General features: G+C 34.8%; 1 protein-coding gene and 1 pseudogene across 1 annotated transcript in view; one reads left to right on the top strand and one right to left on the bottom strand.

Annotated features, from left to right (window-relative positions):
• Positions 1–13,451, bottom strand: part of NDC80 (NDC80 kinetochore complex component) — a 48,360-nt gene that overhangs the window by 20,757 nt on the left and 14,152 nt on the right. The window contains exons 7-11 of the mRNA XM_032293265.1: positions 12,610–12,699; positions 9,915–10,008; positions 8,528–8,634; positions 7,668–7,812; positions 1,993–2,198 (exon numbers count right to left, since the gene is read on the bottom strand). Coding sequence (XP_032149156.1) covers positions 1,993–2,198; positions 7,668–7,812; positions 8,528–8,634; positions 9,915–10,008; positions 12,610–12,699 — 642 coding nt within the window. The remainder of the gene's footprint in view (positions 1–1,992; positions 2,199–7,667; positions 7,813–8,527; positions 8,635–9,914; positions 10,009–12,609; positions 12,700–13,451) is intronic.
• LOC116561490 lies at positions 2,616–3,835 on the top strand (annotated as a pseudogene).

Below are 13,451 nucleotides of genomic sequence, written 5' to 3'. Positions count from 1 at the left end.
TGGGTAGTGGCAAATCCAGGGCTAAAACCCAGTTTTACCAAATTATAAGTTCAAAGACTTCAGGTTCACCACCACAGGCTATTGCTTATAGATGTATATTTTTCTCCTTGATACATGGGACAGAGATTAGAAGGGTCAGGAGGATGAGGAAATAGTATTTGATTAGTGTTGCCCACTAGGCAATACTAGTTTTTGCTCTGATTGAACGTTTTCATTTTGTAACAATGGTGATTAGTATATGTAACAAATACTGTACTAAGAAAAGTGATGGAAGTATGAGGATTTTAAAAAGCCATTAGTTTTTGGAACAAAAGTTGGAGACAATTTTTCTTAGTGAGGGTTAGACTTTAGAATTACATCTATCATAAACATTGTAACTAAAAATACAAAGATAAAAAACTTCAAACCAAAACTTAAGTTTGAAACTCTCTAGACTCAATTTCTCTTCATTAGAACAAATGCTTTTTAAACACATGCTTTCTTTTCCTTAAAAATGATCACTGTGGAACAAGAAAAAATGTCCCTAGACAACATGTTAACTTATAATGTTTTTTTGGAATAGATTAGTATCATGTATATCATTATATGGAATCGTTAAGAAAAAGTTCATTTACACTTACAGCTATATGTAAAAGAGGAGATAGTGTATGGTAAATTGATTAAGGCAGGAGTATAGAACATTTATAAAAGACTGCCTACAAAAATAACGATAAACTTTATCTAGAAATTCATATGGTCAGAAAGTCCATTTATTGACAGTGTTGGCTAAATTGTTAATGTATTCATGTTCAATTTCACAACACTGAAATTACGTCGAATAATTTGCTTCTCTCATGCTGAGGCCCAGACCCACATATATAACAGACTATTACATATTTTCACTTGGACATGGATATAACACATCCAGCCCCATTCCTGTCTCACAACTTCTTCCTTCTCTTCTCTTGCCGAGTGAGTGGTACCTGCCCAATTACCCAAGCCAGACAGGGCAATCACTTCCTCCCTCTTTCATCAAGTCTTATTCACTCCACCTCCTAAGTGATCAGAATCCACCTACCTCTTTGAATCCTTACCATCTTTTAGAGAATGATACTAATTTCTTACTAGATTGCTGCCATAGATATTTTCACATTATCAGAAATAAGATCTTTCTAAGATGTACCCATATCTGTTTAAAAATTTTAAGGCTTTCTTAGAGGTTTCTGCATAAAGTCCAAACTTCTAAACATGAAAAGAGTCTTCCTCCTCTGGTCTATGCTTGAGTCTCATCTCTTGCTCTGTCCCCCTTGCTATTAAGCTCCAGCTGCACGAAAAACTTACACATCAGAATGTTTTCTCTCTGAACTTTCTCATACATACTTCTTTGGCAAATCCCCTACCTGTGCCATGCTAACCCTTCCTTGTTTCCCAATTCAGTTCAATTGTTCTCTCTTTAAGAAATCCTCTTCTAAAAACTTCTCGGCCATCTCCCCACACCATGTACACTAAATTTGGGCTAAGTATGCTATATGTGTCCTCAATACCCTGTGTACCAAATATCTATTGGAGGTCTCATTTCATGGGAGTAAATGCAAACTCAGTTGGAAGTTTTGGAGGGGAAAGTCAGTTCTTATCTTTATTTTCTCTATGCCCAGCATAAGTGACACACAGCAGATGTTAAATCTTAAATGTTTGAACAGCAAACAGGTGAATGAAGGACTCATTTTCTCTTCTACAGAGTAAAAGGAGTGGGACTTATGAACATTATTTTCATAGTTTTAGAGACTTTTTTGCTTATTTTTTGATTAAGTTATAAAATATAAATTAACTTGAATTTGAGAGAAATTGGAATATTACTGAATTGACATAAAGGGATGAGTATTTCATTAAAATGTCAATGCTAATGTTTTACTTCTTAAGCCAATGTATTCTACCCACTGACTTCTTAATTGGGACAGAACTTTAGAAAGGTCAGTTATGATGAGTTGCTACTCTGGAAATGGTACGACATACCGCTTCTTTGCCTCTGGCATATTTTATTTCCTCATTCCACAACTTCTGTTGTTCAGCCTCCAGGTCCTTGGTTAACTTATTAATAGTCTGCTGCAATTCATTTCTTTCATGATTTATTCGCTCAATATCTGCAACTGAGTACTTCTGGTTGTCAACAATATTCTGTAGTCGAGTATTCTCCTGTTTTATTGCTTCGCATTCTAGTTCTGTGTTGGAAAAAAAATTAATGTATCTTTAATTCCTACAAAGAAACAGATGCATCATGTAATAGAGCTAAGATATCTAAATTTCCAAGTCATATACATACATACATACATAATTATGTGTGAGTGTGTGCGCGCGTATATTCTTTTTGGGATAATTCTTTTTGATTTTACTTTGTTCTTAACATTCTGGAAGATAATACAATTAAAGTTTTATGTTAAGAAACTTATTTCACTATTAACTTGCTATGGTTTTCAGAAAGTACTAAATGAAAAAAAAATGTGGCTTCATACATAATGACTGCCATTAAGAATTCTGGGTTCATACATGCAGCCACATTTGAACGGCCCTGCATGGGGCCAAGGGACACTTGAGGCTGAGACTTCATGATACCAAGAGGTGCCAATATTTAAGAGATTATGGTATTTGAAACTCACAATGTAAAAAAAAAAATGGAACTTTTGAAATACTCAGGATCACTCCAATGACCTTCCTAGAAAAAAGATCTCTAATTTCATTAATGAAACATGAAAAAGGTTAAGAAATCTCCAAAACAGCTGGCTGCTTACATAAACAGAACAGTTGGACAAGATGTGAAAAGCCCAGATTAAACCACATAAGGTGATCTATTTTAGAAAGTTAATCATTCCTTTCTAAATCCTTGTTACAGAAAACACAGTCCTCTAGAAGTAGGGATTGTGCCATGGCAAATAAGAAAATGAACTGATTTGTGCAGGCTACCTGTCTGAAAAATTAAGCTGTAACAGTTGAGTCGCGCATATTTGGTTAATTCCAGTGATTCTGGTTCTTCCCAGACAGAAAACTTATCATCAAAACATAGTGGGTTTTTTTCTAAGGTTTTTCAGGACCGTGGAACAATGGCCGAAATATTGTTCAACAGGAAAATTTTTGATTTTTTTCTTTTTTGGAAAAAGCTCATTGAATGTAGCTTTAACTTTCTGGAGAAAGAGAAGAATAAGTGAACTTGTAAGCTTATTTGGTGAGGATAGAAGGGCTTGGAGTTGTGGTAGATTGCCTTCTTGTGCTTACCAACAGCTTACAGAAGAAAGCAATACACTTGGCTGTTGTGTAGACTTGTTACTTCTAATAAAGTCACTGCTTTAAAGCAAATTTGAAGAATTTGTGGCTCATGCCTGTAATCCCAATGCTTTGGGAGGCTGAGGCGGGCAGATCACCTGAGGGCAGCAGTTCGAGACCAGCCTGGCCAACATGGCAAAACCCTGTATTTTCTTTACTAAAAATACAAAAAAAATTAGCCAGGCATGGTAGTGCATGCCTGTAATCCCAGCTACTCGGGTGGTTGAGGCACAAGAATCACTTGAATTCGGGAGGTGGAGGCTGCTGTGAGCTGAGATCGCGCTATTGCACGCCGGCCAGGGAGCCAGAGTGAGATTATATCTCAGGAAAATAAAATAAAATAAACTAGCTTCAAAGAGTCATAAAAAGGTGGTGGTCAGAATTATCATCCAAAACAAATTATAAATAATGGAAATATTCTGATTTTAAAACAATTACGTGGATTGTAGGAAATCCATAAGAAAATCATCTTACTTTGGTTCTAGGATATACTGGTAATATAGCTAAGGATGCGGATGCTTATTTATTACAGTCACATTGAGAGATTTCATCTACTAAAGAGAATCTAGTTATTCAAAACTTATTTGGACTATATGATTTACAAAAAAGTTATTGTCTGAGAACTGCAAATTGTGGAAGAAATTGAAACTATTTTTTTCTTTAAAAGGCCACATAATTAAACCCCTAATGAAACCCTAACAATCTATTTCACACTGAAATGGAAAAATATCCAAAAAGAGCAGCTTCAGATTCAGTGAGGTAAAAGTACACTGTGAAGACTGTCTGCCTTTGGGATATGTGGTTATTTGGTAACATTGTTTAACAGCTACTAGGTCTTAATGCAGTCCTGCATAAGAATATAATTTATACTATGTGAAAAAATGAGATAAGACTTATTACGGCTGAGGCGAGTAGATCACCTGAGGTCAAGAGTTTGAGACCAGCATGGCCAACGTGGTGAAACCCTGTCTCTACTAAAAATACAAAATTAGCTGGGCATGGTAGTGCACGCCTGTGGTCCCAGCTACTAGGGAGGCAGCAGTGAGCCGAGACTGCACCCTTGCATTCCAGGCTGGGTGACAAGAGTGAAACTCTGGCTCCAAAAAAAAAAAAAAAAAACAAAAACTGATCACTATAAGAACCACAAAGGCCAATCATTGTGAACTTTTTAAAGATTTTCTCTTACAATAAAAAAAACACCTCAATGTGTACAGCTGTTTTATGTTGAAAAGATGAAAGGTCTGAAACATCACAGAAAAAGAAATCCTTACACTTGAGAGGCAGTGTGTCTCTGTTAATGTTCATTCAGTTCAAATGCTTTCAATACTCCTGCATGATTCTTTGCAATAACTGAGAAACATCACAAGTTTGTTTTCCCACAGACATAAAAACATTTATATTAAAATATATCAGAGTTTATTCATATTTTACTGACATTTTCAGTGATAACCATACCAAACTGGTTAGGTTTTTGCTTTCTCTGTTTACCAATAGTGTTGTCAGACCTTCTGTGACTCATGGCCTATATAGAATATAACATTTTTATAGTAGGCTGGGATGAATGGATGAGAATGACCAAGGGGTCAAAAGGTCAAAAGAGTCATCCTGAGGGCATAGAGGATTGGTGTTTTGGTATCTTGGTTTGTTACAACCTATGTGCAGCACAATAGTTGGGAAGATCCACGTTGGCTGAAAGTAAATTCATGGTTGGATAAAGTAAAACTTTCTGCATTTATCACAGGCATCTGCACAAAAAAATCCACAATATATAATATTACAAAATTTATGTAATCCCAGCACTTTGGGAGGCCGAGATGGGTGGATCACCTCAGGTAAGGAGTTTGAGATCAGCCTCACCAACTTATAGTAAAACCCCATCTCTGCTAAAAAATATGAAAATTAGCTGGGTGTGGTGGTGCATGCCTGTAGTCCCAGCTACTTGGGAAACTGAGGCAGGAGAATCATTTGAACCCAGGAAGCGGAGGTTACAGTGAGCTGAGATGGAGACACTCTACTCCAGCCTTAGCGACAGAGTGACACTACGTCTCTAAAACAAAAACAAAAACAAAATGAAATTTAAATATGTCTCATCCACTCACGTCATGAATGGCTTTACATAATCAAGAAAGTTAAAACATTCATTAAATAAAACCATTTTAGATGAAGAGTTATCAAATTAATGTCTCGAACTAAATCACTCTGGAATGGCAAATGATTATTTCTCTCTCACACTGAGTCTGCGGCTATCAGAAAAAAGTTTTCACAAGAACAAGAAGGATGTATGACAATTCTCTTGATCATATGTTGACAAGAAAGATAAAGTATTAGTATTATAAAGTATTGCTTAATTGCATTCTAAAAATTGTTATAATACGAATTTAGTCCAAACTTCCTTGTCATCATGGAGAATAAACAAAGGACATTGATTAGGGGCCAAGTGTAAAATAGGTAAAATATTTAAAGAGTTGGTTTAGAGCAAATCCAATATATGTATTCAGAGTTATTTGGAACAAAAAAAAAATGGATTTAGCAAATAACCCTGGTAATTACTAGTCTTGAGTTGACAGACAATCAATACTTCACAGAACAAGAGTTAAATCAAATATCCTAACGGCCATGTACACAACTCCCACGTGGGACAGACATAGCCTGTAAAATCACAAAAGAAACAAACAGAAGCAGGCAAAGTCCTGGGAAAATAGTATAGTTGTCAATAAATTTATTTTTAAAATTACAGCTCAGTGGTCTTGTGACTTGTAGATACCTTCCTTTACTCTACTTCAGGCACTGCAGAAGAATCAAGCAATTGCATGTGCCACAGTGTTTTCCAGAATTTTATGACTAAGATTTCCGTGTTTATGAAAATAAGCTACGAGACATAAGATAGAAAAGAGCTTTCTTTAGTTGAGCTTCTCCCCAAGAATTGTAGTACTTGCAGCTTTAATTCTGATTTACAGTTTCAGCTGCTGAGCTGCTTAGGCGGTAGGGTTGGAAGATAGCCATACTGAGACAGGCAGAGATCAAGAACCTGGCTAATTAGAGCCAAGCATGGTGGCGCCCACCCATAGTCCCAGCTACGTGGGAGGCTGAAGTGGGAGGATTATTTGAACCCAGGAGTTCAAGACTGGCCTGGGCAAAATAGCAAGAGCTTATCTCAAAAAACAAAATAATCTGGTTTATTTGGTTTATTAATTACAAAGTGGAATAGAGTATATATTTGTGTGTGTGTGTGTGTGTGTGTGTGTGTGTGTGTGTGTGTGTGTATAAAATATTCTATACAACCTACTAGTCCTTACATGTTTTCAAGCATTTGGTCTTTTGAAGCCAAGAAGGGCCTAACCTAAGAAACATGCTGCCTGAATATAGAAACATATATAATATATATAATATTCTATACAAATATATATAATATTCTATGCAAATATATATATTTATCTCTATATGTTTTCTTTCTATATAATATTACATACATATATAATAGATATACATATTTTAATATTCTATAATGTATGTATATAATAGAATAGATTATAAACATAGAATATTCTATATGTATAATAGATTATATACATATATAATATTCTGTAATAGAATATAGAATTATTCTACATAATATATTAATTATAATGTATATTATATTATTCTATATATTCCTGTATTCTATATTACAGATTATATGTAAATAATATTCTACACACACACACACACACACACATTCAGGCAGCATGTTTTCTTAGGTTAGGTCCTTCTTGGCTTCAAAAGGCCAAATGCTTAAAAACATGTAAGGAGTAGTAGGTTGAGTAACGGCCACCAAAAAAAATAAAGTTCTATCTCTCTGGCAACTGTGAAATTATCTTACTTGGGAAAAGGTTCTTTGCAGATGTGATTAAGTATCTTGAGATGAAGAGATAGCCCTGTATTATTATCCAGGTGGTCCCTAAATCTCATCATAAATGTCCTTATAAGATAGAGGGAGATATTTCACACAGGTAGTACAAACACACAGGGGAGAAGGCAACGCAAAGATGGAGGCAGAGATCAGAGTAATGTGGACATAGCTCATTAATGCTGCCAGCCACTAAAAGCTGGAAGAGGCAAGGAACAGATCCTCCGAGTCCTTGGAGGGATGCAGAGCTGCTGGAACAGCCTCTAGAACTGTGCGAGAATATATTTCTGTTGTTGTAAGCCATTCAAGCTGTGGTCATTTGTTACATCAGACTTAGGAAACAAATATGAAACATACTGAAAATGTGGTAGCCTGCTCTAGGTATGTACCACAGAACAACAAAAGATATGAATAACAATGCTATTTTTACATGCAACAAATCTCACACAAGTTCACATCCCAGTCTTTCAGCATTAGCTGTGCTTACCTACTCTAGCAATTTCCTCATTGAGACCGTTTAATTTCTGGTCAAGAATGGCTGAATGAGACTCCAAATTGCTCATGTATGCCTGATACTTTTGAACATCTCCTTGTAAGGAAGCTTTCAGTTTTCTCAAAGACTCTAGACGATTCTTTAAAAGAAAAGAATGTAAGTTTAGTTACTTTCAATAATCATTCCATACTTTAAAGTAAAGCAATATTGTTTAAATTTATTTTAGAGAAAGGCAGATTTGGGTTTTCCTTTCACTTTTAGAGGGAGCCAAAATAGAAAAAAAAAAAAAAAAAATCGACCTAGAGTTGTAATAGAAAAAAAAAAAAAAAACAAAAACAATGGCTAGAGTTGAAAAAGCACAAAATCCAAAATCTGGTATTTTACAAAAACAGTTTGAGTGCTTCACTAAATAATGTAGAAAATAAAGTTAGATATCTGGATATTAACGTCTAGCCTTTAGAAAACTCAGGATACAACATACTATATAAACCCATTTATTACCATTCCTTTTGCACTACCTGCAAAACTCAGGGCCTCTTGTGACTAATGTTCCCTAGAGGTATATAGCATGGGGCCTTTGTTCAAAAGTACTTTTGGTCTTATGTAAGTAGGTGAGAATCTTTCACCATATTCAGAGCACCATTAGTCTAAGACTGATAGACCACAAGGGAAAACAAGGCTCCACAGATACCAAACATGTTTTAATTGGGAGTTCTACTATGTGAAAATTTAACTTTTAAGAAGCTTAATTTTTTAATCTATTTTTTAAAAATTTTGATAAAGACAGTAACCAACACCCAAAAGTCTAAAAGACCTCTCAAGTAAGTGCGTAAACATGTTTACAAGAAACTAACCGGTTCTTTTTCTCTTTCTTGTTCCAATCTTGCAATCTGTTCATTCAACGCTCTGTTTTTTGCTTCTAATGATTCCAGCTTGAAAGCATCCACGTTAAATAAATCCTCTGAAGACAAAATCCAAAAACTTCTTAAGATCTCAAATCTGCCTAGAACATTCTTTCCTGGGTTTTCACCATTGCTGGCTCCCTCACTTCCTTCTGTTCTCCACCCAAAACACTATCAGTAAAGTACATCCCATCCTTGTAAAACAGCAAACCCTTTCCTTTACTCCACTGTACTTCAACTCTCCTTGTCCTGCTTGATTTTTCTCCAAAGCACTTATCACCATTGGACTTATAGTTGCCCATTTCATTATTTTCCCATTTGTGTTTATTAAAATGTAAGCTCATAAGGGCAGAGATTTTCATCCTATGACATTACTGTATCCTCAGTGCCAAAATGGTGGGTGGCACATAGTAGGTATATAATAAATATTTATTTGAATGAATGAATGCAGTTTTTATGCTTGGTTAATTACATACAGGAATAACAAATTACTCACTAGATGCTTTGATCACTCTAAATTTTCCTCTCTTAACGTTGCTCCCTTTCCCATGTGAACAAGCTGAACTATTCCTGATTACTCTTTAGGAAGACACAGTCCCAGAGGACTATAAGGGAATGCTTTCCCCTTTTGTGCTAATACTGGCAAGGTGATGCTCTATGGTTTTGATTGATTCCATTGTCTTTGGAGGAATAGCTTCACACATCCTACATTTATCTATTTTACCTTTCATTTTGGCATTTTATATACAAGGCTATTTCAACAGAAGGAACGAAAATGTAAAATAATACCTCTGGAATGTTTTAGAGTTTGCTAGTAAATACTGCATGTCATTAGGTTGCAAATGAGTTAAAAAAAAGGAGTTTCCTTACATATTTGGAAATATAATGTCTTGTTAACTTTTTGCCACAAATTTTGAAAGAGATCTTAGGTCTTCTGACTAACTGGTGCTTCAATTTTTCAAATAGTAAGCGAGGACAACATAGGGATATGATCCCCCAAGAGGAATAACATTTGCTAATTATCTTCTGTGCTTCTGGTAGCGTGTTTGGTACTTTATTACACTGTCATGACTGCTGCTAAACTTTGTCAGGGAGGTCAAGTATTTTATTAAAGCCCCACAGACAGTAAGAGGTTACGCCTCAGGTGTGGCTCCAACACTAGTATTCTTTTTGCTTAACTTCTCTCCACCAAAGAAACCATAAAGATAAAAATCAGTAGGCATCCAGATACATTTAAAGTAAGTAGCTCACATGAACACTGGATATGGTAAATAAATTATCACCGTGTGAGCAGAGTTAAATGACCAAAAGCAAGCATATTCAGAACAAGAACACTTACTTAGTTTTGACTGCAGCTCTGCATTCATCTCTTCAAAACTGTCGGCACCACTCATAAAACTCTCATAGCATTTTATGGTGTAGTCCAAAAACAACTATGGGGTTAAGCAGATTTTAAAAACAAAGTCATGATTCTCTATGTGGTTTGTTTCACTTTTCTAGGTGGAAATTTAAAAAACAGAAATACTAAGTAGTCAGATGAACTATAAATAAAAGATAAAAACCTGGGCTATATAATTAATTATGCAATACAGGCTTATTTAGTCTGCTACTTCCAAATATGAATAATGAGGATAAAATAACACTTAAATTTAGATAAAGACAATATTTAAAAACGATAAGCAGTACCTACAGAATTTTGAGATGGTCAAACAAGGAGGCTTATTAATAAATGTAATGCAACATAATATGCATAAACCTAATCATCTTTAAGAATAAAGCAACTGATGAAAAAATCTAAATAAACTGCTGATCATCTAAGTCCAACTGAATTGACAAGGTCTAATTGTAAAAACCCAAATGTGATTAATGAAGGCTACAATTACATTGTAACTTCAGGCTAAAAAATGAGTTGCATGATGAGTAGCAAACTAAACAGCACAATAATAGAATTCCTAGCATTTATCCAAGAGAAAATAACTTTATATTTTGCATTCATGAAATTTTTTTGGTCACTGAGAATGTAGACTTTATCAGGCAAGAATGGCAGATCAGAATTTTCCATAGCCTAGATGAAGTAAATATCCCTCAAGACAAACCAATTCCCTTTGTGCTAATTTGTTGCTTATGATGTGACCTTGAAGGGGGTACCCTGAAAAGGTAGTCTGAGTATTCCTGTAACTGGAAAGGTGGATCACTGATGGTAAATATATTTTACTTCTCCTTCAGATTAGTCACTGTGAATTTGGTAAGGTTGAATCCGTTTCCTTAAGCTTGGTCAATTTTGATCCTATAGGTTTAAAAATATTGAGTTTGTGGACTCACAAAGCTGAGTATCAGAATCTTGTGAAGCCAGATACTCTGACAACTTTCTTTAATTACAAACAGTACTTTAGAGTTTCCCAAGTGCTTCTCTATATATTGTCATTTGAAATAATAGCTCAGATAGCAAGAATAACTTTTACTGGTTAAACCTTTAGGATGGCTGTCAAGACATTTAACTTTTTTTTTTTTTTTTTTTTAGGTAGGGCCTCACTTTGTCACTCAGGGTGGAGTACAGTGACATGATCTTGGCTCACTATAGCCCTGACCTCCTGGCCTCAAATGATCCTCTAGTCTCAGCCTCCCAAGTAGCTGGGACCACAGCTATGCACTACCATGCCCAGCTAATTTTTGTACTTTTTGTAGAGATGGGGTTTTGCCATGTTGCCTAGGCTCGTCTTAAACTCCTGAGCTCAAGTGATCTGCCCGCCTTGGAAAGTGCTAGGATTACAGGTGTGAGCCAGTGTGTCTGGCAACACATTTAATACTTAATAGGTGTTGTACTTTGGTAAAACTGAGGTGCAATTAGAGGCAGTCCAATATACATATTGCAATGTGGGACGATAATGTTCTCAAGGGTAGGATTGAAGGCTTTTAGGAACCTTTCCAGCTGGGATTATTGCTGAAGTAGCAAAGGGGCATGTTTATTTTTGGCTACAAAGAAAAAGGCAATGATATCAACACCAGTCAGTTGATGTACCTTTGAACCACATCCCAGGAATAAAAGATGGGACTGAAATGATTCCCAGTTTTCTTTTGTAACAAAAGTTCCAGAGAATGAAGGTTAGAATTACAAGAGAATAGTTTTTCTTCTCAGTGGCCCGTGTGATGGCTGGTTTTTCATGTATGCGAGGGGATATTAATGTATAAACTAATGTTTCTTTTATCTCAACCACTTTTGGAAGTGGTGACTCTGAGCTAAGTGGCAATATGTCTAATGAAAAAGGTAAAAAAAAAAAAAATAAATAAACAACCTACCTACCTGCAATATCTTAAGACTCAACCTATTATGTTTTGTACTGACCAAGGATTACATTAAAACAATGTTGCCAATATTGGTATCTGCATTCCACAAGACAAAGGAGGAAAAGAAACATTACATCTATAACATATAACAACATGCTATGATTTAATTCCAATCCCCTTCCATTTTTTACTTAATTAACATTTTCTAATTTTTGTGCCTAGTTAATTTTAAGAAATTACAATGTGATTCAAATGGGTCCATTAATATTAAAAAAAAATCAAATTTAGAAAGTTTTCAGGAAGCAAAAGACAATTCTACAAAAGAATATACAGACAATCCCAGACTTAACAATGGTTTGACTTCAGATTTTTCAGCTTTCTGATGGTGCGAAAGCAATGCAGTAGAAACCATACTTCAAGTATCCATACAACCTTTTTGTTTTTCACTGTTAGTGTAGTATTCAATAAATTACATAACCTATTTAATACTTTCTTATAAAATACGCTTTTTGTTAGATAAGTTTGCCCAGTGTAGGCTAGTGTTAAGTGTTCTGAGCATGCTTAAGGTAGGCTAGGCTAAGCTATAACGTTTGGCAGGTTAGGTATGTTAAATGCATTTTTGACGTGACATTTTCACCTTACAGTCGGTTTATTACTCTATCATAAGTCAAGGGGCATCTGTATTAAATCCAATAGCGACACAATCATATCAAGGCAATTCATTATTGTAGTTTATGATAATATGGTACCTTATTATGTATAATTCCATCTTCACTTTCTTCTCCCCAGGGGTGTCCATCATCAAATAAAGGTGAGCTTTCTTTCATGGCAGTGTGTATCTAATTAGTACATAAGCAAGAAAAGTAAGTTGTTATGAGAAGGGCAACTTTCATATTTTGCCAAATTCCATTTTTAGTGTCAGTTGTAGAAGCATTTACAGTATTGTGTAACTAAAAGTCTCTTTTGATAGGTTATAATATTAAACATCAACACTTTTGATTTTCTTTCAAATAAAACAATTTGAAAGTATCCTTTTGACACTTTAAAAATCCTTTTTTTTTTTTTCTTTTTGTTAAAGTAACTAAACCCTTCAGGGTCTAGAAAGGATGAACTCTATATTTAGTTCTGTTCCACAGAGAAAAATGCTGACCTTTATGCTGCTGTTAACCTACTGCGAGCAAATACACACATTTTAACTTAGAATCCAAAACAGAATTGCCACATAAAAGGTGAGCCAATAATAACTTTTCTCTTTGAGCTCAATTTTGGTGCTCAAATGTTAAACTAATTCATTCAGTATGTACAATATGAACTTTAGATGAAATTTTACAATAGAAAATCTTTAGAAATAAAATAGTTGTTTAAATTAAAAGTGATAACATAAATTACAGCAAAACAGTCAGATGTTTATAGACAAACTAAAAGCAAAATAGTTAAAGGTTTTTAAGGCACAGAAATTCCATTTTGGAATGCCTGTTTTTATATCTTGTTTTAAAAATATAACATTTAAAACATGAAAAAATGGAAAATCTAAATGAAATTGCTAGAAATATTTACATATATTTTAATATATTGCCATGTTGGCCAGGCT

This window comes from Sapajus apella, unplaced genomic scaffold (genome assembly GCF_009761245.1).
Source record: "Sapajus apella isolate SASKATOON/1434 unplaced genomic scaffold, GSC_monkey_1.0 scaffold29, whole genome shotgun sequence".
Lineage (NCBI taxonomy): Eukaryota > Metazoa > Chordata > Mammalia > Primates > Cebidae > Sapajus > Sapajus apella.
This window is presented reverse-complemented; position numbering and strand designations above follow the sequence as displayed.